This window comes from Cyrtonyx montezumae, unplaced genomic scaffold (assembly GCF_038088225.1).
Source record: "Cyrtonyx montezumae isolate F1298 unplaced genomic scaffold, pur_monq_1.0 scaffold_44, whole genome shotgun sequence".
Taxonomy (NCBI): domain Eukaryota; kingdom Metazoa; phylum Chordata; class Aves; order Galliformes; family Odontophoridae; genus Cyrtonyx; species Cyrtonyx montezumae.
In genome coordinates, this window is record NW_027072050.1 from 1253106 (window position 1) to 1278116 (window position 25011).

The 25011-nt window shown below is 42.4% G+C and overlaps 1 protein-coding gene across 1 annotated transcript in view; it reads right to left on the minus strand.

The window, feature by feature from the left end:
• LOC136055511 (fibrillin-2-like) overlaps positions 1-25011 on the minus strand; it is a 118193-nt gene that overhangs the window by 56544 nt on the left and 36638 nt on the right. The window contains exons 6-7 of the mRNA XM_065747300.1: positions 12587-12784; positions 10682-10807 (exon numbers count right to left, since the gene is read on the minus strand). Coding sequence (XP_065603372.1) covers positions 10682-10807; positions 12587-12784 — 324 coding nt within the window. The remainder of the gene's footprint in view (positions 1-10681; positions 10808-12586; positions 12785-25011) is intronic.

The window sequence follows — 25011 nt, forward strand, 5'->3', positions numbered from 1 at the left end:
CCTCCACATAGGAGCTTTTTCTATCCACCTATCACTGCAAAGCTGGATTCTTCTCTTTGTTCCTTGTCCATGTTTCTTTCCTGCTATAGCAGCTGGAGACCCTATAAAGTATTCTGTCTCCAGGTAAACAGCTCCACAACCACCACCATTTTCCAAGCAACCACTGATCCCACCAGAACATGTTTTCCTAAAGGAAAGCACATAACTCCGTCCCAATGGTTCACACAAGCTCTGTAAAAGTTACCTCCTACACACAGTTATTTAACTGTGCCTAAGCAGTTAAGGATTGGATGACTGATCTTGAGTCAGCTTTGTCATTAGACTGTTCACCACACTAATGCCATGTTTCAGGAAGCTCTTAATGCCTGTGAAGCTGAGAGTTAAATACACCTGTGACTGTAACATCCCTGCAAAGATGGATAAACCTGTTCAGAAGGCAAAGTGTTAATACAGAGGACAGACTGGAAGTGACTTCATTTCAACACTACAGCCCACTTAAGGCCATTGTGTTTTGCAGCCCTGGCCCTGCTAAGATACTGATCAGCATTCTACTTGTCCTGTTCAGGCCTCCAGCCCTTTCCTTGCTTCCATCAAGCAGCAGCCAGACCTCAGTTGTCCCTTCTCCTTCACCTAATGACACAGCACAGTTCTACAGCCAACCCCGTACAGCAGGAGCTTCCCTGGCATCCACTAGCACCAGAGCTGCAGGCTCTCTGGGCTGCCCTGCCTTACCTCGGCCAATCCTTTGTGATGGGCTCGTGGACAGCAGCCATCCTGATGCCGCCTGTCTGGCAGCCCCAGGTGGCCCCACACCACCCAGCTTGCACCTGCAGCTCAGACTGGGCACATGCGGGGGATGGGTGGCACCCAGTGCAGGACCTGCTGCAGCCAGCAGGAACAGTGCACCCAGTTACCTGTCCATCAGGTGGTAGCTCATAGACAGATAGGCCTGGAAATAAGATACTGGAATAATAAGCCTTCCCAGTTGCCATGTCCTTTCAGTCATTACTTCCTTCCTTCAGTGTTGAAATTATAGACTGAATTTGTGTTTCATCTCCCAAAGGAAGTAGAAGCAATGGTTCCAACATCAGTGTAGAGTTTCTGCAAGAATCGACCTCTAGGTTCTTAGCTGTGGAGATATACAAATAGATAACAATCACAGCAAAATAGTGTTAATTTAAAGAGAAAGCTTCCCTCATGGAGTATTTAAGAGCTCTCAAGTACAAGTGCTACTATGGCAGTGCTGATCTGCCCTATGGGAAACTTTTCAATACATGGGGAAGTCTGAAGATCCCATGAGAGATGCAACAAACTGACAAAACACGAGATTTGTGAGATGTGATTGCCATCTGACACTTGAACAGTGATTTAAGCTGTGTTGGGCTCTCTTTTGTTCTCCTTCACCAAGGTTGACTATGGAAGATCTAATAAGTATAAAATCTCCTGTTTCAAAAAACAAAGTTAGAATGTTTAAAGTGTAATTTTAAAATTGAAAACATTTGAATCTAAGCTTGGATTCATGTGACTTGGCAGGAATGGATTTGACATCGATGTATACTTTTATACTTTTGTTCTGACAATACTGAACATATAGAAGTAATCTGTTCTGCAGTTTTCAAATAAATATTGGTCTTGTGCAAATTCAGCCACAGCTCTAAGAAACCCAGTATAACTGTGAACAATCTGTAACTTCAGAAAGGTATTTAAGTTAAATTTGGAAGGAGTGTTAAAGGAGACAGCTGTAACTGAGCAATTTCATGGGATCACAGCACAGCCTGAGTTGGAAGGGACCCACGGGATCCTTGAGTCCAGCTCCCAGCTCCACATAGCACCACCCAAAACCAAACCCTTTGGCTGAGAATGGTTTCCCAATGCTTTTGGCTCCAGAGCATGCTGCTGCCTTAGACCCAGCTCGCTCTGGACCAGAAACCAAAGGTCCTTTTCTGCAGGCTGCTTTCCAGCCTCTCACCCCTCATCTTTACACATAGCCAGGTTTGCCCACTCTCCGGTGAAGAATCAACCTTTTGCTTTCATTAATTCTATACAATTGGTGACTGCTCAGCCCTCTAATTTGTAAACATTTCTTTGCAAGGCCTGTACATCCTCAAGGGGGTCAACAGCTACACATGTATCCTGCAAATTTAGCACATGTTTGAGTCCTAATTCAGATCTTTTAAAGAAACTTTGAAGAGAACAGGCCTTAAATTTGACTCTTGGGGAACCCCACCAGTGTCTGGCTGCCAGACTGTATGTAACCTTATATAATATAATCTTTTGAGCTCAATTCATTGTTCTTCTCTAGTTGTATGTTGAAGAATTTGTCCAGACTGATAATATGACAAATAGTAATCAGAATATTTGCTAAAATCTGGAAAAAAAGCAAGCATCTGCTGGCTTCTCTGGGTCATCTAGATGGGTAGCTTTCCTTGTTGTAAAAGGAAACTAAATTAGTTAATTTTCCCCCAGTGAACCTATTTTGGCTATGAGCAATGACCACACTATCTTTCAAGTGTTTTTCAGTATGTTCCAGAATTATACTCTCTACAATTTACCTAACACCGAAGTGAGACTGACAGAGCTGTAATTATCAGGACTTTCTTCCATACTTTTCTTAAAAATTAGAACAACATTTGTCACTTTCCAGTCAACTGGGAACTTCTTCCCTTTCCCAAGACCATTGAAAAATAAATGAGATAGGTCTCATGACGATGTCAGTCAACTCTTTGAATATCCAGAGATGAATCCCATCAGGACTCAGAGATCTATGTGCATCCAGCTGGAGCAGCAAATCTCACACCAGTTCAGAATCAGCTGGGAGTTTACCACTGTCACAGTCATGATCCTCAGACTCAGGTTTCCAGGGATCTCAGTGCTCACAATGTGTTTACAGACAGAGATGAAGAAGGCATTAAGCACTTCTGCTTTGTACGCACCTCTTTTTGTCAAGTGACCATCATCATCGAGTAATGAACTGACATTATCTCTGGTTTTCCTTTCACTGTTAACATAATTTTAAAAGCTCTTTTTGTTGACTCCAGCAGTACTGGTCAGCTTCAAGCCTAAATGAGCTTTGGCTGCATGAACTCTCTCCCTACAGTGGCAAACAGGATCTCCATAGTTCTTCCATGTTGCCTGACCTTGGTTCTCATTCATCACATACCAAGAGAGAAAGATGCATTCTTATTTGGTTTCTCAGTAACTCTAAAATTATACTTTCAAAAATGTAATTTCTGTTGCCTTTTACACAGAGTAAAAAATACTGCCTCTGTCACTGCAGTGTTCCTTTACCTCTTTGCTGTTCAGAGTCCCTGCAACAGATAACATGTCTTGAAACCTAGAAAGACATCAATGCAAACGTATAGAAAATACTTCTCCCACATGGGCCCCTGCAGGGAAAGAGATTTTATCACTACGGCCTCCCCTGTCCTTTAATAACAGGCTTGTGTTTTGTTAAAATTTGCAGAACATTCCAAGAGGAAGACCTTTATAAAGTGAATGTTGATTGTACTATTAGAAATAACTATTTAAAACACCCGCATATCTCTCTTGAAGTTTGTTGTGTCAGAGATCTGGAAGCCAGCTGACATCTTGGAGTGTCAGTTACCCAAGGAAAAGTATTGTGTTGGGGTACTGAGAAGTGACAGCAACTTGCATTCCACTCTTAAGGAAAAACAGAGTAAATTAAAAAAGTGAATGAAACTAACATTTTTTAATTTCCATGTAAAATCCTAGCTCAGATGACATGAGTGTTAGCAACAAAATCACCAGGAAAAAAAAAAACTAATGCTTCTTAAGACCACTTGCACATCCTGTACTTAGAGAAACTGAGCTCTGGTCTTCGTTGATTCACTTCTTCCCCACCACATCTACCTTCTTTCTTACACTGAAGTGCCTCATAGTTTTGATTCATTCACTGCTGAAGTCCTTGGGGGGCTTGATACAGTGGAGTTGACACATATGCGCCTCACATTAATGCCCAGCTGCCAGTTCTGGCTAGAGAACTCTTCCAACTTCAAACTGGCTACTTCATGACTTCTCCAACTTTCTGTTAAGAATTAAAGCAGTATTCTTTGCACTCAGCTCCTCAGACAATGGCAGAATTCAACGTAAACGTTGATTTTGGACCCAGTCTCCAATTTGCTGGATTGGACTTGGCCCAATCATTTAATGATGAAGATTCTGGAAGCCAAAGGCTACAGAGCTTCTGAAAGAGAGCTGCAGTCTGCAAAGCCCATCCAGCCCAGGTGCCACAGACATGCTGAAACCCCAACCTTACTACTGCTAAAAATACAGGAATTGATGCAGAAAACATCTCCATCTGTGTCACATAGCAGAGGTCATGCCTCATCAGCCCTCTTCTCATGCAGCAGACAGGACTTTCAGGCTTTCTTTTCCAAAAAGCACAAAGAAACCACAGAGGAGAGTAACACAGCCCTCCAAACCATACTAAATCCATGGAAATGAGCTTTTAATGCATATAAACAATGAGATCTTTTGTAGACATTTTGTAAGAAAATTGAAAACATGCTAATAAAATGGCTATCGTGTTCCATTTGGGAGGAAAATGGGCCGGTCTTATCCTTTCAGCTTATGGATAATACAGGAAAACTCCCTCTAATTTTAAAACATGAATGAGATTCAACAAAGTAAAAAAAAATAGAGCCTTGTCTGCATCAGAAAATTAAAAATATTGATTGGTTGTGATAAAAAGACTACAGCAGATTAGCCCTTAGGGATGTAAGTAGCATCTAATGTGTCACTGGGTGAGTAAAAAGAGATGGGCTTTGTAATTAAAGGATCTATTCCTCCTTGGCAGAATCTGTCTCCTATAGATGCAGATGACTGTCAAAAATGACCTGTCCTGGATGGATTTAAACAGAGCTTGTTGCACAAAGCATGCAATGCCTTTCACCTCCTTGTCTACTTTTTGTCTATGCGCTTTACTACACCTAGAACCTTATTAACAGTTTTAGATGTAAGACATTTGTTGCTTTTGGGGAACTGGAGAGCATCCTGGGTGACATACTGGCATTACATACTTCACTGATAACAGAGCAGGGTAGTAATTTTGTCATGCAATAAAGGAAGTACTATTAAGAAAAGAAGTGAAATTACTGCAAGAGAACCATGAAAATTATAGAAGGAAAGACTTTATTCAGCCAGTGATTCCAGCCTTGAGAACAAGCAAGGGAATTGCTCCCTTAAGTATAATTTTCTGGCTGCCTCCAGAGTAATTTAAAATGTTACTTGATGTAACAACCCCCCTTCCCTCTTATTTCTTGATAAAGATCTTTGTATAAGGAAGATGTATCTGACATGAGCTGTGATGTTTTTCTTCATTTTGTACCACTGTTTTCAGAAGGGTTTTCTTGTGTACTCCACAACTGTTTTCTTCCAGAGGTGTTAAGAAGTTAGCCTGACAGACACATGCCTTTCTTTCAGACCTCACACACTTCTAGTTCCCTGCAATTCTGCGAAACCTCAGCAGAGTTTGCTCTTTTCCTGTTCCTCCATCTGTCAGTTTAGCAGTAAACTGACAAGATCTGCCCTCCTTGCTCACCTCCTCATACAAACACAATATAAATTCAGTCCTTTGGTTTTCTCAACTTGTCTTCAGACTTGCTAAGACAGCAACACCTTCACCACCTTCAGATCTTCCCTCTCCTCTTCCTCTTTAAATGCCTGTATCTTTCAGAAGGTGAGCAGGCAACTCCCTGTACCAGAAATTTCTCATTACATGTTTCACAGCACTGAGCTCAGGAACTCCTGACCCCTTGAGCTCCCTCAGAATACAATGTCCAAAAGCATAAAATAAGCCACAACTTGAAACCGTCACATTCATTAGAGATGAGCTGCAGAAATAACTCTAGAACTGAGCAACCCTGTATTTGGTGGACATATAGGTTCAACTCCAAAGTTGATGCTGTCAGCAGATTTTCTTGTTTTGCCAATAGAGTATTTTCCTTATACAGCTGACCAAAAATTTGTCCAATGTATTCAAGAGCAGACTTGCAGCCTTTTGGTATGCTTGGGAAATCGGGGCCTGAGCTGGCCTGTGATATCAGTATTGCAGATCTTGCATAAGAAAAGCATCTTTACTCTTCAGGGATTCAGAAACTGAAAATGGAGCCTTGATTCCAGGTGCCATTTGCATTAAGAGATAAGTATCAATATGGGAAACTAACAGCACTATCTCTCGTGTCCTCCCACCAATAAACAACCCAAAGAAGATTAGTGTTACATGCTGCTCTGCTGATGAGGGAGACATCATTAATCAGCAAACACAGTGACACAGGCTCTGACCTTTGGCTCAAACACAATCCCATCTGCTGACTTCACTCCCTAGGAGGAATCTTCTAAGTAGAAAACACGAACTCCTGGGAACTAGGGAAGAACTTAACAAAGATATTTAATCTAGCTTTAATATTTCCTGGATGCTTGGATTGGATGAAGAATCTGAAAGCAAGTGGAAACCATCTCTTCCTAAGCAAGATGGTCTCAGTGCAAACTGAGAATTCACTTTTTCGCCAGCTGCAAAATAAGTACAAACAGATTAAAAAAGAGAACTGCAGCTTTGAGGTTTTATTTTTGGAGCACACCTGGACAAAGCACATATCTTCTTATGGTTGAGGTTATTGATTTAAAACCCTTGTCCAGTGTTGCTTGGACTGTAATAGCAGTACAGACGTTTCAGAACAGGAACGAGGTGCTCCATCTGCTCTAACAAGTAAGTTGCTCCTGACATCTCAAAGCTTCCATTAAATTATTTGAGATAGGGTCTAGCTCCTTTTATATTTAGGATAGGTTAGGATAGGATAGGATGGGATAGGATGGATTGAAATGTGGTGGGATAGAATACGGTAGTACCCTAGGGTAGGGTAGGGTAGGGCAGGGTAGGGTAGGGTAGGGTAGGGTAGGGTAGGGTAGGGTAGGGAAGGGTAGGGTAGGGTACGGTAGGGTACGGTAGGGTACGGTAGGGTAGGGCGGGGCGGGGCGAGACAGGATGGGTCGGAACAGGATGGGATGGGATGGGATGGGATGGGATGGGATGGGATGGGATGGGATGGGATGGGATGGGATGGGATGGGATGGGATGGGATATGATGGGATGGGATATGATGGGATGGGATATGATGGGATGGGATATGATGGGATGGACTAGTTCAGTTGGAAGGGATCTGAGACAATTATCAATGCAACTGCCTGACAATTTTAGGGCTAATCAAAAGTTAAAGTATATGAGTAAAGGCATCATCCAATTGTCCCGTGGAAGTTAACTGGCATGGGGCACCAGCTGCCTCTCTAGGAAGCCTGTTTCAGTGTTTTATCACCTTCTTAGTTAAGAAATTTTTCCTAATGTCCAGTCTGAACCTCTCCTGGCACAGCCTTGTGTCACTCTCTCCCATTCTAAATAACAATTTCATACAGCATTAGCATTAGACAAACCCCTGACAAGATGCCAGTTCTCTGTTCTCCTATTCACATAGTTTTAGTGACTCACATGAAGCATATGGAGCAGGGACAGCCGAGACAAAGGTATCCTCTTCTTCTGACTTCATGATTGGGACACGTTAGTGATTCATGTCTGGGAAACAAGCCCTCAAAAACAAACTCAATCCTGCCAGTTTAGAGCATCCTTCATGTTTATGTCACTCTCACAGAAAGATCCGTAAGTCAATAGGTTATGCCAAAGGCAAGCACCACTCTTTTGGTGGTCTCTTTAGCAACTGAGGAAAGATAAGCTATGGAACAGACACTGTAGATGCAGGAGACATCTCTTTTTATGGCTGTTCAGGAAGGAGAGTGAAAGGAAGCTGTTTATGGCTGCATCATGCTACTTTTGCAGGAGTTCTGGGAAGTGAGGACCCACGCAGAGGCCCCTTGCATCTGGATGACAGATTCAGACAATGGATTGTTTTTAATCTTGGTGTATAGAAAATTCCAGCTAAACTGATTTCATATGTGCTTTGTCTGGTCCCTAGCCAGCATGGGTGAGGCAGACCAAAGCAATAAGAACAATTTTTTTTGCATACCAAAGTTGGGCCCGTGGTTCTAGTATAGGCCAGCCTTGGCTCATTGACTGGTCATATTGCACAGGTCATAATTTCATAAGGGGGACTGATTTGTTTCTTGAGATCTGTGTTAAAGGACTGTTTTGGATTCTACTATTTCCAAGTCCACGGGTGCTGAAGAACTGCAAGAAAACCTCCTGTTCAAGCTTTAGAGAGTCTCATGGCATCCTGCCAGTAAAAATCCACCGCCACAGATGTTTTCTCAACAAAAAGGGCTGTCCAGCCCCCATGGAAGATTAACCTTTATGGCTAGTGTCTCACTTTGTAGAAGTTTTTCTGAAGGGCTGAAAACAGGTCATATGGCATGCATTGACACAAACATTGCTAGAATTATACTTGTGAAGTAAACGTCTGGATTGCAGAAGAGTGGGGATATGGGAACAGTCACTTGGAAAAAAGTGATATATATATTTTTTTCCCCTGAGAAATGACTGTTAGGAGGAGCCCCACAGGAAACGAGTGCTGCAAACCCACAGCGTTAGGAAGGTGGGATTTGGCATGCTGACTGCCTGTAATAGCTAGCTGCCTACAGCTTTGCCACTGTAAATAACTTTGCCACCTGGAAACAAATTCCAGGTTAAACACCTGGATTCTAGTGCATTCATCATCCCTTGTCTTCATTACAACAACAGAGGCTTGGAGAGGAATGAAAGGCAAGTGTAATTCCTAAAGCCCAGCTAGGTGGGATGCAGTCACACAAGCACAATGAACACATTCCATCCTTAAAGTGGCATACACAGACCAGCAGGGTTTCATTACAGTGTATGAGAAAGAGCTTTCATATTCGAGACAAGAACAGTTAAATGTTGTTTTCATTTGTCAGATGTTTGGAAAATGCAACAAGTGTTTATTCCTCTACTTCTGAGAAGTGCAGCCCACCTGGCAAGCACAAGAACTGCTGCAAGAATAACGCTGTGTTCTTCCTATAGAGGTCTGCACACCTCTCAGAGATGTTCTGAGTAGTGACAGATGAGCTGCTGAGGCTGGATCCTATGGAACTTGCACCAGGCTATCAATGTAGCCTGAAGAGTTCCCAGATTGGTGGCTTTGTGAATGATAACATACTGACTGTACCCTAATTTTACTATGGAACTGTGTGTCTTATGGCATAGAATAGTTGTCTAAAGACATTGCTTTCTGGGCAAATGTAGCCAAGTGGAACAGTGGACAACTTGCCCTTAACCAGAGAGTAAATAATACTTCCAGGGGCTTCCAGGAAGCATTCTGCCTTAACTACAACAACTAGCCTTAACACAGTTAAATTTTCACCCCCGAAACAAAACTAGTCCTCTGTTCTGAGGATCAAGTCCTTTTCTAAACAACACTACTTACCCCCTGGAAAATATTTCCCTTGAAAATGGCAGAACACTGCATCATTTCACCATGCCCTGCTAAGCTGCTGAGACTGATCCTCTACATTTCCTGCACCCTTACCAACACACTCTGTGATCTGACTGCTGACACTGAAGATCAGCTTGCCCGCATGCACCTGCTCAACTGGGCAAGGCATCTGGGTGCTTGACTGAAGTGTTTCTAGAAGACAATTAATACTTACATAGCATAGACAAGCTATGTATATGCTATAAGCACTATAAACACAAACCATGCCCCAGAAACACCGTATCATTTCCAAAAGAAATCCTGAAAATTTCATTCTCATCTACAACTCATTTGAAGAGAAGCAGATGCTGGAATGGCATCAGACTCTTTGATTCAAAGGGAGATAGCCATGCTATCTGGAAATTCCTGCCTCTGCCAATGAGTTTTTCTTGGTACTCAAGGACAAATTTCAGGTACTGGCCAACTCATCAATTTGGAATAACATCTCCAAGTCAGTGAAACAACACTGTGAAACTTGCTCCGCACTCTCATCATATGAAATCAAGACTTCTGCAGTGCACTGATGTTATTTCTGGTTGTCTTATTTGACCAAGATATGAGCCAGTTAGACTGTACTCCAGACTTTTGGTTACTCTACTGAACTATTGGCACTAAGCTGCAAGATGCAAAAAGATTAATTCCAATTGGATATAAGAGTAATATTCCTCATTGTAACAGTGGGGATACCTTGGGTCAAGAACTATAAGGACAAGCCTGAGGCATTCAAAACCCCATCAGAAAAGGCCCTGAGCAACATGATCTCCCTTTGAAGCTAGCCCTGATCTAAGTAGAAGGCTGAACTAAAGTCCCCTTCTGTCCAAAGAGTCTTGTATTGGAACTACAATTGCCTTTAGAAAAGATCTGCGGGAAACAAAAATAAATAAATAAATAAATAAATAAACCTAAACCACAATAAACTATTTTGAGTTTAAGAGAAGATTGGAAAAGATCTGTTTCTCATTTCCTTGCTTTTCATTCCTGGAAGCAGATCAGAAATTCATACTGTAATGCATTCTCTGACATGCCTTGGTGTCTGCAGAGCCCCTTCCTGCTTGGAAGTCAGGATCAAGGTGTGGAGGCTCTCTTGCATCGCTGTTCTCCCAACCCTGTAGATACCCTGCATTGCTGAGAGATTCTCAGGGGTTTAAATGTTTTTCTGTTCTCAGAGAGTACCTGGGAACAGAGTGCTGAGCAGCCTGGTGAAGCTGTGCAGATGTCAGCAGTCTTACCTTCACATCTGTGGCTGGTCTCGCTCTGCTTGTGTCCTGCAGGGCATTTGCACTCATAAGAACCCACTGTGTTGATGCAGTTACCACCCTGACAGAGACCAGGAATGGCTTGACATTCATCCACATCTACAAGATAAAACAGCAAATACATTAGAAATTATAGCCATTGAAGCAGGTGAAGGTTCAACTTCGGATGGTGAAGAATAGGTTCTATGAGAAATAAGGAGCCTTGCTCCAAGTAGTTGGATTTATATTTTAAAAGCAATTACCTATCAGATTACATTACCAATAAGGACATAAAATGGACATATAAGTATTGCTGGCACAGCTACACAAACAAAAAGGGAGAGAAAAGTATAATAACGTTTCCCAAAGCTAACATCCCCAGGCTTAGCAACAACCTTCCTGTGAGGGCAAGGTTATGATCAATGTGGCTGCTCACTCATGGGAGTAACTGAGTTCATTCCAGGTTGGTAGCTCTGTGGGAGTGAGAGTCGGTTGCCCTGCAGCCTTCTGAAACAGGACAGAGAGGGGATCCTACAGGCTTAGTTGTTCCATCAGCCCAGTCCCAGGCAACTCAGCCTGCAGCCAAGAGCTCCTCAGTTGTGAAGGGGCACTGCTTTTCAAAGCACCTCAGGAAGGTCTCTGCACTCACTGCTAGATCCAGCACTCCCATGTGCAGCAGATATTGATACTTCACATTTGTTTGCAGTAATGTTGACAACACATAAATAAACCAAGCTCATACAAAGAGACTGGGGACATATAATGCAATTTACAATAGGTAGCAAGAAAGTTATCTCCAGCATTTTCAGTTTTATCCTACAGACAATGGATAATGTGGGATGTTGGGGTTTTAGGTCTCAACAGGTAAAGGCCCAAATTAGTTGCAGATGTAGAAAGGAATTCATGTACCTCTATGTGGAGATCCCTGCAACCCAGCAGTGGCAAAAAATCCAAATCTTGATGGCTCCCAACAGGATTTACTGATTGAAGCTCAACAGACAATTCTGTTTTTACATGAGTGTTCTGGACATTGAATGAAACCTCTAAACATGTGTTTTACGTCTTCTCAGCAGAAGATTTGATCAGAAGCTGGAGCTATAGATCTACATGAAAAATTCTAGATTTTATTTTACTTGTGTTTTAAACTGAATGTGATCAGGGAAATCTGTATATTGAAACTGTCTCAGAAAGGAAATGCTCAGCAATATTATTTGGAATCTATTCAGATGCCTGAATGCAACCATCATAACATGTTACAAAACCAAATACCTGTGTACACACTAATTAAATTATAATATAAACATTTTATAAGTTTTGTGGCAAAAAAATGAACAAGGAGGGTAGGTATTAGGTCAGCGGAAATGGAATCCAATGCTCAGCAAAAGCTGAGGTATCTGCTTTTATTCAAATAATTTCATATGTTCCCTTTGGAAACATAACTAAAGGCAACAATGAAGAATTCATATCCCATGGAATATTTCTAGCTGAAGATGCTTCTACTACAAGATAGGCAAACCATGAGCGAAGCAAGGAATCCAAATAGCACTGGTCAAAAATGTCTGGCACAAACATTGCTCTCCTCCAAATTGCTTTCTTGATGAAAGGGAGCAAACTTTGGCCTCAAGTAATGGGTAAAGAAGTGTCATTCTTGGATACCCTTACACTGCTCCTGTACAGCTAACAGTTTTTGTCACCTGTGATGAGTATCTCTGAAGTGGCTGTCAGGTGGGAGAGCCAAGTTCATCGTGATGCTTTGTGACATACGAGGATAGATATAGCACATATATTTACACAAATAAATATTATCTGTACTGTGGCTCTTGGCAGTCAACCTTCACTTGAGCTTTCAGTACACATCAGGATGGATAAGAGAAAAATCTTATTTTTCATGACATTTACCTTGGCAGGCTCCTGTACGAATGTTGGGAATGAAACCTCGTCGGCAAGGGTGAGGCTGGGCAGGGCACATCTCACATGGGTGACCCCAGGCCCGTCCAATGGTGGCACAACACATGGTCTTGGTACAGACGATTCCACTGAGTTGTCCCTGACACATCTGGTTATTCACTTGGCTAAAACAGGGACCAGTACGATAGTCTGGTAATAAAAACAACCACAGGTTACATCAAGATATAAGGTTGTCTGTCTATACAGTCTAGTGATATTGTTTCTATTCCTCATTCTACCAGCACAGTCATTCAAATGCAGAGTTGTAGAATCATACAATCACCAAGGTTGGAAAAGACCTTCAAGATCATCCAGTCCAATTGCTCACCTACCATCAATATTTCCCCACTAAATCAAGTTCCTTATTACAACATCTAAATATTTCTTGAACACCACCAGGGACAAGTTTTACAAAAATAATATGCAGTCATAGAAGAACAAAGATGTAAAACTAAACTAGAAGCTAGCACTGGAGGTAGTGGTTGCCTTTCAGCTGCATGTTTCGTGTGACCATAGGGAGGTTTTCCAAGACAGCTCTTCTTAGTTTCCCTCAGGTTCATCTCACAAACTACAGTCATTCTATGTCTTTAGTCAATACTCTGTAAGCACTGTCCCAGAGCAAATTTAAAATGCAACATCAGGCAAAGGGGAGATTTCAGGGCTGCAAACTCCACAGTTTTGTGGACTGTTGGCAATAGTGAAACAATCAAGCTTCATTTAAGTTAGTTTATCAGGACTGGATGTAACTGCAATGGCTTTAAACTAAAGAAGAGTAGATTAAGATCAGATATTTGGAAGAAACTCTTAACTATAAAGCTGGTCAGGCACTGAACAGGTTGCCCATAGAAGCTGTAGATGTCCCATCCATTGAAGTGTTGAAGGCCAGAATGGATGGAGCTTTGAGCAACCTGGTGTTGTGGAAGGTGTCCCTGCCTCTGGCAAGTGGACTGCAACTGGATGGGCCTTACTGCCTCTTTCAGACCTAACCATTCTACAATTCTATTATACTTTGATAGTTCAGAAGAAAGACACTTACAGAGATGACATTTCTTGGAGAGCCTTAGGGCCTGGCTATCCAAGTAACATAAACATACATACAGGCAAAGTAAGTAGATGTTTTCAGTCCTTGAGGACCTCCTTTCATCTCCAGTGTCCCATTGCCATACTCAATAAATGTAAAACTCTTATCTCTGGATAAAGAAAATTTATGAAAAGGACTGAGTTTCAAGACAATGATTCCCTCACTGTGACTCTGCACTGTGCTGAAATATAAGTGAGCCCTCTAGGCAGTCAGTCAATACAATCACACATCACCAAAGGAGAGAGATGAAATACTAGGCACCATGCTCATAATCCTCTCACTCAGTTTCAGGTACCTAAAGATCAGGTATGTATAAGTCTTAAGTGAGGGTGCTCCTTATTTAGAACAGTGGTCTTTAAGTCACCATTCCCTCCACCAGCTTCAATACCTACCTCAGCCCAGGGAGATTCACTGACTAACTTACATTACACAAAAGCTGGAATTGTCTTAGCTTCCATACACCCTGCAGTGAAAGGTTGATGAGGTCATGGTCACATGCTTTAGAAGCAGGACTCACAGCTGACTGCTGAGAATGAATGACAGCACTCTGAGTAGCTGTGACCATCAATTGCTGCTCTATTAAAGGAGTAAGGGATTTAGGCTGTACCTTCCTGCAACACTGAGATGAATACATGAACTACTGTCTGCCTTGGATCGATGGTGAAAGAGAATTGAGAGACAAAGTTGACCTGACAATAAATATACAACAAAGTTCTGATAAGAATTTTCTCTCAAATTTTTTTGGGCAACAGTCTGAAGATGGAGATATCTTGCTGCCATCTTGTTGCTACTTGGCTTGTAGGATACCCACAAAACCTTCTGAGAGAGAATTCCCAAAACTTTCTCCTGATGTCTGATGTAAATGGTGCACCCCAGGGGATTTTTGTGCTCTCTGGCAGTCTCTATAAAGGCAGCCTCCTTCCCTAACTCATGGCATAGTGACTCATTTCTTCTGTTTAACTCGTAAAGGTCTCTTGGCAATTTTATCTAGGTCTTTAAAACCAGATGCTTCAAAAGCACCTTGTTTCTTATTCCCTACAGTGTTACACCTAGCCCTTCAAAACAAAAAGATTTTGAAGGGACTTGTTTGCACCATGGGCAAAGGTTTTGCCACTCTCTGGGCTCTCATGACCCTTAGCTGGGGCTGTGAACACAGCAGGAATTCATCAGGAAGCAAAGTACTTAAACAAGAGACTTTTTCCTTCTACTGGGAATAAATGAATGCATGTAAATGTTTGATCTGTGGCTGGAAAAAGGACATTTAACCATGTTACGGTCAGACTAGAAATTTCCACATTAACCATCAAGGAAGTTAGGTGTTGGTCAAATATGCTGTTCTACCAGATAGCAGGATACAAGCCTATGCCTGCAGAATTGCTTAGGGAGTTTTGATGTTGGACTAATAGACTTGAAATTCAAATCAATGACCAGATGAGCCCACAGATGTCTTTGCAGTGAAACATTTGGATTTGAGATGTGAAGCAAAAAACATTACATGGAAAGCGGTTGTAAGTTGCAAGCCATAAGCAGCCATAATACACACATCTATTGAGTAATTGCTCTATTTCTGGAAATGTGTTAGTATAGCATCAACACCAAACAGGGCAAAGCTTGTCTATGCTCAATTTCTTGGCCTGCAGGTTTTCAGATCATGACCTTTGTGATCAGCTGCCTTCTTTTTAAATCCCAAAATGCATGTGCAAAGATCAAGTAGATTAAGAAACAGGAAACTTTCCCCCACTGGAAATCTTTGCAGGACAATCACGTTGCCAGACCTGCACTTGATCAAAACCCCATCAGAGTGGATGGGCTGTAAAAGACCATCCAGAAATGCGGTTAATTACTGGAGGCCTTAGAATGAGAGTGCCTGTGCTGATGTGCCTTACTCACTCCTGTCGCCTGTACTCAGTAAAGTCTGGGTGGGGTACATCTGTGTTTCAGTTCAACCTGTCACCAGGTATGCATAAGCTACATGAAAAACACACAATCTCTATCTATGGGTAAGAATCAATGGCCACAGTAATTCCTTAATCCAATTTCATGGTTCTCTCTTATTTCTATTCTTCGAGCAGCTGAAAGCATGATCATACTCAAAAATTAATGTTGATAAAATTGTCCAGAGCAGTTTGGTACATGGATGCCACTGAGATGTAAACAGGAGGGATTTCAGGATAAAAGGGCAATGGTTTTGAAATTACTTTGGTTAAAAGGTGACAGGTGCGCATAAAAGCATTTCTGTTTAGACATCAGAACAATGCAACGGTGAACTATCAACTAGTCATAGTTTGTCCTTTGACCCAAATTTCAACAATGCCAGCACACATGGTTTTCATAAACGTTGCCTGCTGTGCCAAGTTTAATGCTTTAGTTTGTTTTAATTTATTCCTAGAAAATAAATCAACACATTTTCAGCCAATTTCTCACCCACTGCCTTTTTTTCTATAACCTCAGAGATGAACAATTAATCTTTAAATGGAAATGTGTGACATCATTGTGGTGTGCATCTACAAAGGGCTCCAGGTGACTTAGTAAGTCAGATCACAACCGAGAACACAGGCACTGCCATGGGGTAAACATGGAGATGCCCTGCCATCCTGCTGCTGCACGTTGGATGCACTGCAGCAGGAATTCCTTCACACCAATAATGAAAGTGCAACGGTAAGGGGAACAAATAATTGGTAAAAATAGAATTGCATATGTAGATTACTTCCTTGGACGGAATGCAGCTAAGGAAATTGCAGTCTTGAGTATGGTAAGTCTGCCTGCATTCCAGTTGCCATCTGTTGCTAATTTTAACAGTCCAATTACTAAACACTGACTAAGGCACCAATCAGATTTGTTTTTAAGGAAATACATGTGCTTAAGAGGCACCTAAAGCCCTGCTATCGTCTACATAAAGGATCTCATCTTCCAGCCTTACAACAACAGCATCCACTGCTAGAACATGGGTGAATCCAGTTTTTCCACCTGCAGGTAAAGATCTCATTAAAGGGACTGCAGGAAATGGGATGAGGCCTTATCTGAGGAAGAAAAGCTTCAGTCAGACTGAGTCTTTCCAGCTCTACAGAAGTGACTTTCAACACAGCAGGGCCATGCATATCCAGTCCTTCACCAATCAATTCTAGATGTAAAAATCAACACGCTAGCTCACTGCTTGGCTTATCTCTGCCAAAAAAATGGCTTTGCAAACAGCATATACTTGTTATAGGACAGACATCAGGTTCCCTCCCAGCATCTATCGATCATCAACCTCATGACTGCACAGGTCTCACTTTTCTTTCTCGTGCTATTAACTTCAAAGTAGACCCTGCTCAGAGCATTGCTCCGTGGGCTGCTTATCTCTGTGAGTCAGATTAGGTTACTATTCATGTCCTTGTCTCAAGCAGTCCACAGAGAGTGAGAGTGTTCAAACTGCAAAGCACAACAAGGAATCCAAGCTGCAGCATCAATGTGTTTGCATTAACCATATCGGGTTCCTCACTCTACTCTTTGCTTTCCATGCTCTCCTCCCCCCCTCCTTACTCTGACAGTATGGCTTCAAGCACCAGCAAATCTAAACTACGGACTTCTGCTGGTGCTGCAGTCAGCTTGAAACTACAGTGAGTCTCATCTCCCTAATGCTACAACCAACACAGGGCTCAGATATGTTCTGAAGAACCAACCTCATCCAAATTTCCCTGTTTGGGGGTATGTGTGGGGACCACCAGGAATATCTATGGCTAATGAGCGGTCACTCCTGATCACTTAGATCGGGGAGATCAATTAGATCCTGGGGAGTTCACAGGCCGTGTGTGTGTTTGAATTTAGCCACACTGTTCCACTTGCAGACAGCTTCCTGCAAACGTCCCTCATTGTATGGACTACTGCTGAATGTGCAGGACAGTCTGACACTACAGTAGATCAAGTGGGTTCCAGTGCCCCTGGCTCAGCACACTCCATGAGGGCTGCCCTGCTCAGAGGTGCTGCCCTGGCTTTTACTTCATCACCTTCCCAGAACATATCTCACCTCCTACAGGCGGAGGTAAAGAAATGGACACGACTCTGCCAACTGTGGCTGTAATTTCTGCCAGAATTGCAGCTTGGTCTCATTAAAAAGAATAATCCATTTCAGACTATTTAAAATTACCACTCTGAGACTATCAAACTCTTACGCAGAACAGTTGGAAGGCACCTTCTTTATTGCTAAGTATCCCCAAGGCTAAATGAAGACAATAGAAATCTTTTGTAGAGAATGCTCCTCTGGGACACAGAGCTCAACGGAAAGCCATTATTTTGAAGGGGAATATTAAACAGAGCAACTCAGTTTAAGTTCTTTGAAAGAGATCTCAAACCAAACACTGTAAGTATGGGCATCTTTTCAGATGTTAAATTTAACTCTAAAAGCAGCTTCAGATTGCTTTTTATAGCAGCTGAATTGAACACAAAATATTTACAAATTAATTTCAGAATTCAAATTATTGCTTTACATTTAATTGAAATTCTAAATTAACTCCGTACTGCCTTTTAATTTGTCATTATTGTCCCTTTGGAGAAAAAAAGAAAGTAGTTTCAGATACTGAAATTTTAAAGTGAAATATTCTTTATGACAATTTTGCCAAGAAGGATAGCTCTCCAACTCCTGCAACATCCTTCAGCTCCGTGCTGTAGCACTGAGTGCGTCAGTTCTTGCAATGGGAATTCAAATTCCTGGGTAAAGATTCAAGAGCAGGAATAATTATACTACTTTCTATGATATTTAGAACCATAATCCTAGAAAGCCAAGCATGCCTGACCCCAGCCATGTAAGCAGCTCTGCAGCTTCCAGGCTGGAAGGGATGTGAACCAAGTAAAGAGCTGTGTCCCTTCTTCAGCACTGTTTGCTGGCACCTCTGTGAGATGGGCTGTCGGCTGAGTTAATTCCTTCTTTACAAAATAAGCAAACAGAGCAGCAAGAAAAATCTTTCAGAAAAATCAAATTCCTTCTCCTAACAAACAATGCTTTTGCTGAAGGCTTCTCCACAAAGCAGCAAGGACAAATGCTGCTTGTGAGCAAACCCCAGGGAGCTGCAGCCCTCACCACAGTGAGGTCAGTGCTACAAAGTCCAGCCCCTGGCAGAGCTCCATGCTGCTCTCTAAAAGCTCTAGCAGCCAACAACAGGGAGCAAAGAGAGGGGACAGCAAACCTGACCACTGTGTGACTTCTTTCCCATTTATGCCCTACTCACAGAGAGATCACGGACCGGGAGCACCAGTGTGCAACAACCACCAGGCAAACTGCAGGCTGAAAGCTGTTTGCACAAGGCAACCCAACAGTGTGAAATTGTTCCTGCTGTACTAAATGCACACTGCAGAGCATCAATTAGACATCTCTGCACATAGTGCATCTCTGCTGGGCCTCGCAGGCAGTGTACAACTCTGGTAGTGCTGGTGGGAGGGGAGCGGGTGACGCAGAGAGAGAGCAGAGCTGGGGTCTCTGTGCAGGACTCCTTCCCATGGAATGCTTTCCCCACCTCATCATTTCCTTACTCATGTAAACAGTCACATTCCTGTGACTGTTTAACTGTTTGGACTTTTGCAAAAAAAAAAAAAAAAGAAAAAACTGGTGAGGGCAGTCTATAGGGCCAGACATTCTACGAGCTGAAAAAACACTGCCAAAGGAAATAGTAAGGAGAGACCTTTTTAATGTTTTCTTGGCCTATTTTTACTGTTTCCCATCAAAATTTTAGCCTGATGAAACCTGAGAGAGAGCTCCACGCACAGCCCTCCTCCAAGAGCTCTGCTGGAATCACTGTGATGGAGCAATCCCCAACAGATCACTCCAGGCAGATGTAGAAACATGGGTGGGTTGGAGCTGGCACTGCCACTCTGCATTCTCCATCCTTAAAGAGAAGCAGTGAATCCTTGCCTGGTCAGCTGGTGAAGACATGGAGGTGCTGGGGGTGGCACAGGGCTTTAACAGGTTGGGACTCTCCTCCGCTTTGTAAACTTACCTATCTTCCTTCTGGGACTATGAGCTTGGAACAGGGACTGAGAAGGACACAATGGAGCGAGGACTTGTAAAAGTCTGGCTGGTTTAACAGTTCTTGTCTGATTGTATCATTACAACCCTATGAGCTGCAGCCATCTGTGTGCTGCTCCAGTAGCAAAGTCTTTGTATATGAAAAGCAGCAATGTGGTACATGGCTTATGCTAAGGGGAGGAAAGGTGACCATTGTAAGAAGTTTATCCGCAACTGAAATATCTTGAAATCGAAGGAAGAAGTCTTGGGAATGAAAAAGCAGACACAAATAACATTATTTTCTTTCTAAACTCAGTCAATGAAAGTGAAAACATTGTACCCTCCTTAGCATCTAGATGTCAGAAAATGAATGCTCAGAGCTCAGCTCAATACGAGATCAACCAAAAATATCTTCTAGGCTAGAAGATACTGCCAGCCTCAGTGACTGCTCATAGAGTGGAAGAAGCTCAGTAGGAAACATGGGAAGGTGGCTCAAAGGCCAGGACCACAGAATCATCCTTCGTCCTGATGAAGCACTGAAGATGTAACAGCACTGGCATTGTTTTCTAATGCCTTGTGTAAGTCATTTATCTTGAGAGATATCAGAACAAGGTGATAAGATATACCCTGACCTCTTACTTGTACACCATGTCATTTCTAGCATGACAAAATCAAATGCTCTGAGTGCTACTTCAATGACCATGGACCTTCAGAAGCAAACATATCTGGGTTACGCTATACAAAGCCCATTTACTGCTCTGCAAACCACTCAAACTGTAGAAGTGTGTGTGGAATTGACCCTGTCCAGTCCTTGTGCCCCTGAGTTGAAGTCCAGTTCATTGGTTCTTTGGATGAGATTATTCAAAATGAAGATGAAAAAAATTTAAGTGCTTCTTTTTTTTCTTCTTCTTTTTAATCCCAAAGCATTTTTTTCTTATCTAAGGCAAAAGACAGTAAAGGTGGTACTCCCATGAGGAAGTAGTTGCTTCATCCATTAATTGTGAATTAAAAAGATGCTTTTTCCAGTGGACTTAAAGTACATCTCCTCTTAGGAAAGAAGATAATGGCTAGTGCTGCAGGTGAAATGGTGATGAGAGAACCTGAGCCCAGTTCACTCTGTCCCCCCTGTATTCACACCCTGCGCCACATAGAGGAAGGGTTTGGCTTTCCTGCAGGGGTACCTAAATTTCCTTCTAGTTTCCCGAGCTCTTGAGGAGCAGAACAACATACTGCTGCTGTTCCCATACACAAATGTGGTTTGTGAACCCTGTTGGACTTGTCAGGTCTGGATCTTCTGTGCCATTGTGAGCTGAGCACCCATTTGTAGAACTGTCCAAGGGCCTTTTCTACATGTGGGTCAAGCATTCCGTCTCTTGCCACTTCACATTTTCTCTACCATCTTCACAGGTTTAAAGACAACAGTGCTGATGCACATCTCCTTTGGACTGATCTCAGGGCACTGGAACTGCAGCAATTCATGTGTTTACCTTGCAATGCAATGTGCTGTGTTGCACTTAGTCAGCTAGTGAAGGCTGCTTACGGCCCTTGCAGGGACACCCTCCAGGTCTGAGTGAAATTTGGAACCAAATCTTCTTGCCACTTTCTTCCCACAAGGACCACTTCTGATGTCATGTTCTCCTGAGTGGCTGGTAGCTGCCAGATGCAACCTGCACTGGGGAGCCCTGGTGGCCTGGTACCTTTGTTCCAGTGTGCTATGTGTTTAGATCCACTTCTCAGACACTCCCCTGTGGATTTAGCTGTGTGAGAAACCAGGGCACTTCACAAGCTCTGCACCTTCTACTCCAGAGATGCTCTGCATCATTCAAAGGCATCAGCTTACTCTGTTGGACACCTGGACACCCATTTCCACAGTGAGAATGAGGAAGCTACAGGTCACTGCATCCTAAAGTGTCAAAAGGTCAGAAGATAGGATAGTCGCCCTCTTGTCTAACCTACAGCAATGAGATGCCAGCCACAGAATGGGAGGCTTCAACCTGTGTCATTCCAGCATGCTCTAGTGCACAGCTGAACTGAGACACTTAATAAACATCACGTGGAATATAGCAGCATTAAATAGCTACACTGCCCCCACATCGGGGGAAAAGTAATGTGTGATCATCTCATTAGACACAGTATCCTAATGCCCATGGGCATGCAGCAAAATGGGCTATATCTACATCCTGTCAGTGCTATGAGCCAACCATGGCTGGCTCTGCAGAGACCCAAGGAATTGTGGTTTCTCAGGACTATAGCTAGCTTATCAAAGAAGCCTGTTCACAAGAACGCAGTTGAGTCCAGAGTCAAAGTCCACACATGGTGAAGTTTCTACCAGATCATTCTGCATAAAGCATACTAGAAGTTAGAGAAGTAGAGGTCGGTGCAATTTTTGCTGTCTGGAACACAGCTGCTCAATTAATAAAGCACTTATTTTAGGTGCTTAATGTAGAGAAATGCTTAATGAAGCAAAACTGGAGTTCATGCCTTCATCACCTTTGGAGGCAAGCTGAGCAAAAAGAACACTATCACATCTCTCAGCTGTGAGCTCTGTTTATGTCTCACCATTCAGATTATCAGTCTTCCAAACTGAAGCTTTTTAATAAAAGCTTATTTTGGAAAAGAAAAAAAATCTTAACTACTGCCAGTAGCATTTGTCAATATGATTTTTTGCTTGAAGTAATTTCAGACTTCATCTGGAATTAAGTGGAGGAGCCAATCATTAGTACTCGTTAGTGGTACTCACATCTCAGTGATGTACCACTCAAACCACTCACACAGCTTTGATGACAGAAATGAGCCACAATAACCACTTTTTCCCTTTGTTTTTTTTTCTTATCCCATAGAACTGAAACCCAAGAAATGAATAAGGGTTAATGAAACCCCGGATCAGCCTTTCAGCTCAGGGGATTCAGGTGGAGGGCCAGGCAAAGTGAATTTCAGTTCAGTGTCTTGTATGAGTACAGCTTACTGAGCACTTCTCCATCATGCTCAGTGTTTTTGTGAACTAACAAGGTATATCAGCAAGACAAAGGCACAGAGAGTGTCCAAAACAAAAGCAAAGACTGTCCTACAGCATAAATTGAGTGACATGCCTCCTACCCCTTCCAAACATGGGACCAAAGTGGAGTGCTTGATTTGTCCTACTAAAATCCACGCCGATGCAGAGACACAAGAACAGCAAGACAGGAAGGCCACCTCTCCCTCTCCTTAATCAATCTTTCACCAGCTCCACAGTGTTGGGTTCAAGTCCTTGCTTATCCCCTCAAAGTTCTGCATCATCTCAGCTGACAAACCTAATGCTTTCAAACAGCACGTGCCACATCCCCATCCATGTTTTTGAGGCCTCTCAATTCCTCTGGAGCTGTTGCCATGTATCTTCCCACATCATTTGCTCTTTGAGAAAAGCAGCTGGACTGGGGCTTAGTTTCACAGTGTGCTCAGACCTCAGATACTGCAGTGAGTAGTATGGAGGAGACAATAGCTTCTTTTCAAGCTGACGATTATCCTCAGAAGAAAAAATCTTTTAGGGACCTCAGAAAAAGAAATCAGAGATATCTGCATCTGAAATGCAAAGGCCAAGATTAAAGGTGTTTCTGAGTTATCTCAGGGATCACTTAATGTCCACAATGTTTTTGTGGTCACCTCTGTTAGCATGATGTATGGCCTAGCATGCCTGATCTGGTGTAGGTGCCTGACCTGGTGTAGGGAACCTGCTCTGGCAGGGGGCTTGGACTCGATGATCTCTAGAGGGCCCTTCCAGCCCCTATGATTCTGTGATTCTGTGATCTCTGGGGCAGTTTTTTGTTTTTTGGTTTTGTTTTTTTTTTTGCAATATGAACACTGGCTCCTGGCTATTTTACTAAAAGCAAAATTTTGGATGTTCAGGACTATGACCTAAATTAGAAAGGAGTGAGCAAAGGGAACGTGTTTACTGCTGGCAGCTTCCTGTTAGGACTTTCACACTGATGTTAATGGGATCAGACACACCCTGTGTAGCTGCTGCTCTTAAGACTCCAAATTAAACTGGAAATTTTGAAGAAAAACAAAACAAACACGTTTGACATGTTTGATGAGGAAGCGGAAAAGCTGAGAATAATCCACTCAATAATTCTTCTCACAGTTGGAGAGGCTTTACATGCAAGAACAGTAGGGTATTCTGCAATATTCCCACTGTCTGATACACTGCGTGGATTAAAGTGCCATCCAAGCTGACAGACCCATGAACATCCATCTGTATGTTAAAAGGTAGAGTAAGTATTCTGGTTATATACAGCACTGTCACTAGAAAAAGCTACAGCTGAAGGGAACGTATAAGATCATTTTGGATTCTTCCTTCCCTTGGACAAGACTGACTCTACCTTGCAAACATCTGCAGTTATGGAAATCCACAGGCTCCTACAGCAACAGTTCTATCTGGACAATAGGTAGGAGTGGCAATTAGAGTGGTACAGCGTTAAACATCGCAAATAATATGCTTAGACATTAGAAGGGTGAGAGGAATTGTTGTCCTATGCAGAAAGGATCTTTGAGAAATTGATGAAGCATACAAAAATGTGCTCATCTCGGCACTTGCATTAGTCTTACTGTTTGTTAATGGAGGTTTCTTCCAGGACTAAAATGGTATCAGTTATGAGGAACCCAGTGTTTGCAGAGTCAAAACAAACAAAAAAGGCATCAAAGTCATTTGGAATCTTTGAAAAACCTACAGACACAGACACGTTGTGGAGATCAGTAGTCCTCTATGAGATTAAGGAGCTCCTCATGTTAAGTACATGTTAAATATAAGAAGTTTTTCCTTGACATATGAAAAACAATAGAAATGCAAAAAGGAAACTGGCCCATTATCAATAGCAAAATGTACTTCGTGGTGTGCTTTTCCATAAGTACTATGTCCTGTTTACCAGGAGATGGTGCGGCCCTTCCTTTCTGAAGCTGCCTGGAACCTGCTTTTCTCACTGTGGTTAAACCCCACACCCTAGCACTTTACTTTCAGAAAAGCACTGGATATTCAGTACATGTTCTGCTCTTCAGTGAGTGTAGCTGAGGCTTCACCTCGAGACCTGCTGCAGACTGTCCATGACTACTCCATTGAATGAGATCAAAGGTGACACACAGCCCTTTATAAATTGTTCAATCTGTCCAAACATGGAAATTTTTTAACACTCACACCCTGCTCTTCTTTTTATCTCTGCATTCAGTGGCTGACGTCCTGTTGTGTTTGTGAAAAAAAAAAAAAAGAGAAAGAAGAGTCCCTTGACAGTGTACTGTTTTAAGATATGGTGACAAGCTGCTGTTTGGAAGCATTTTCACTTCATCCCAACA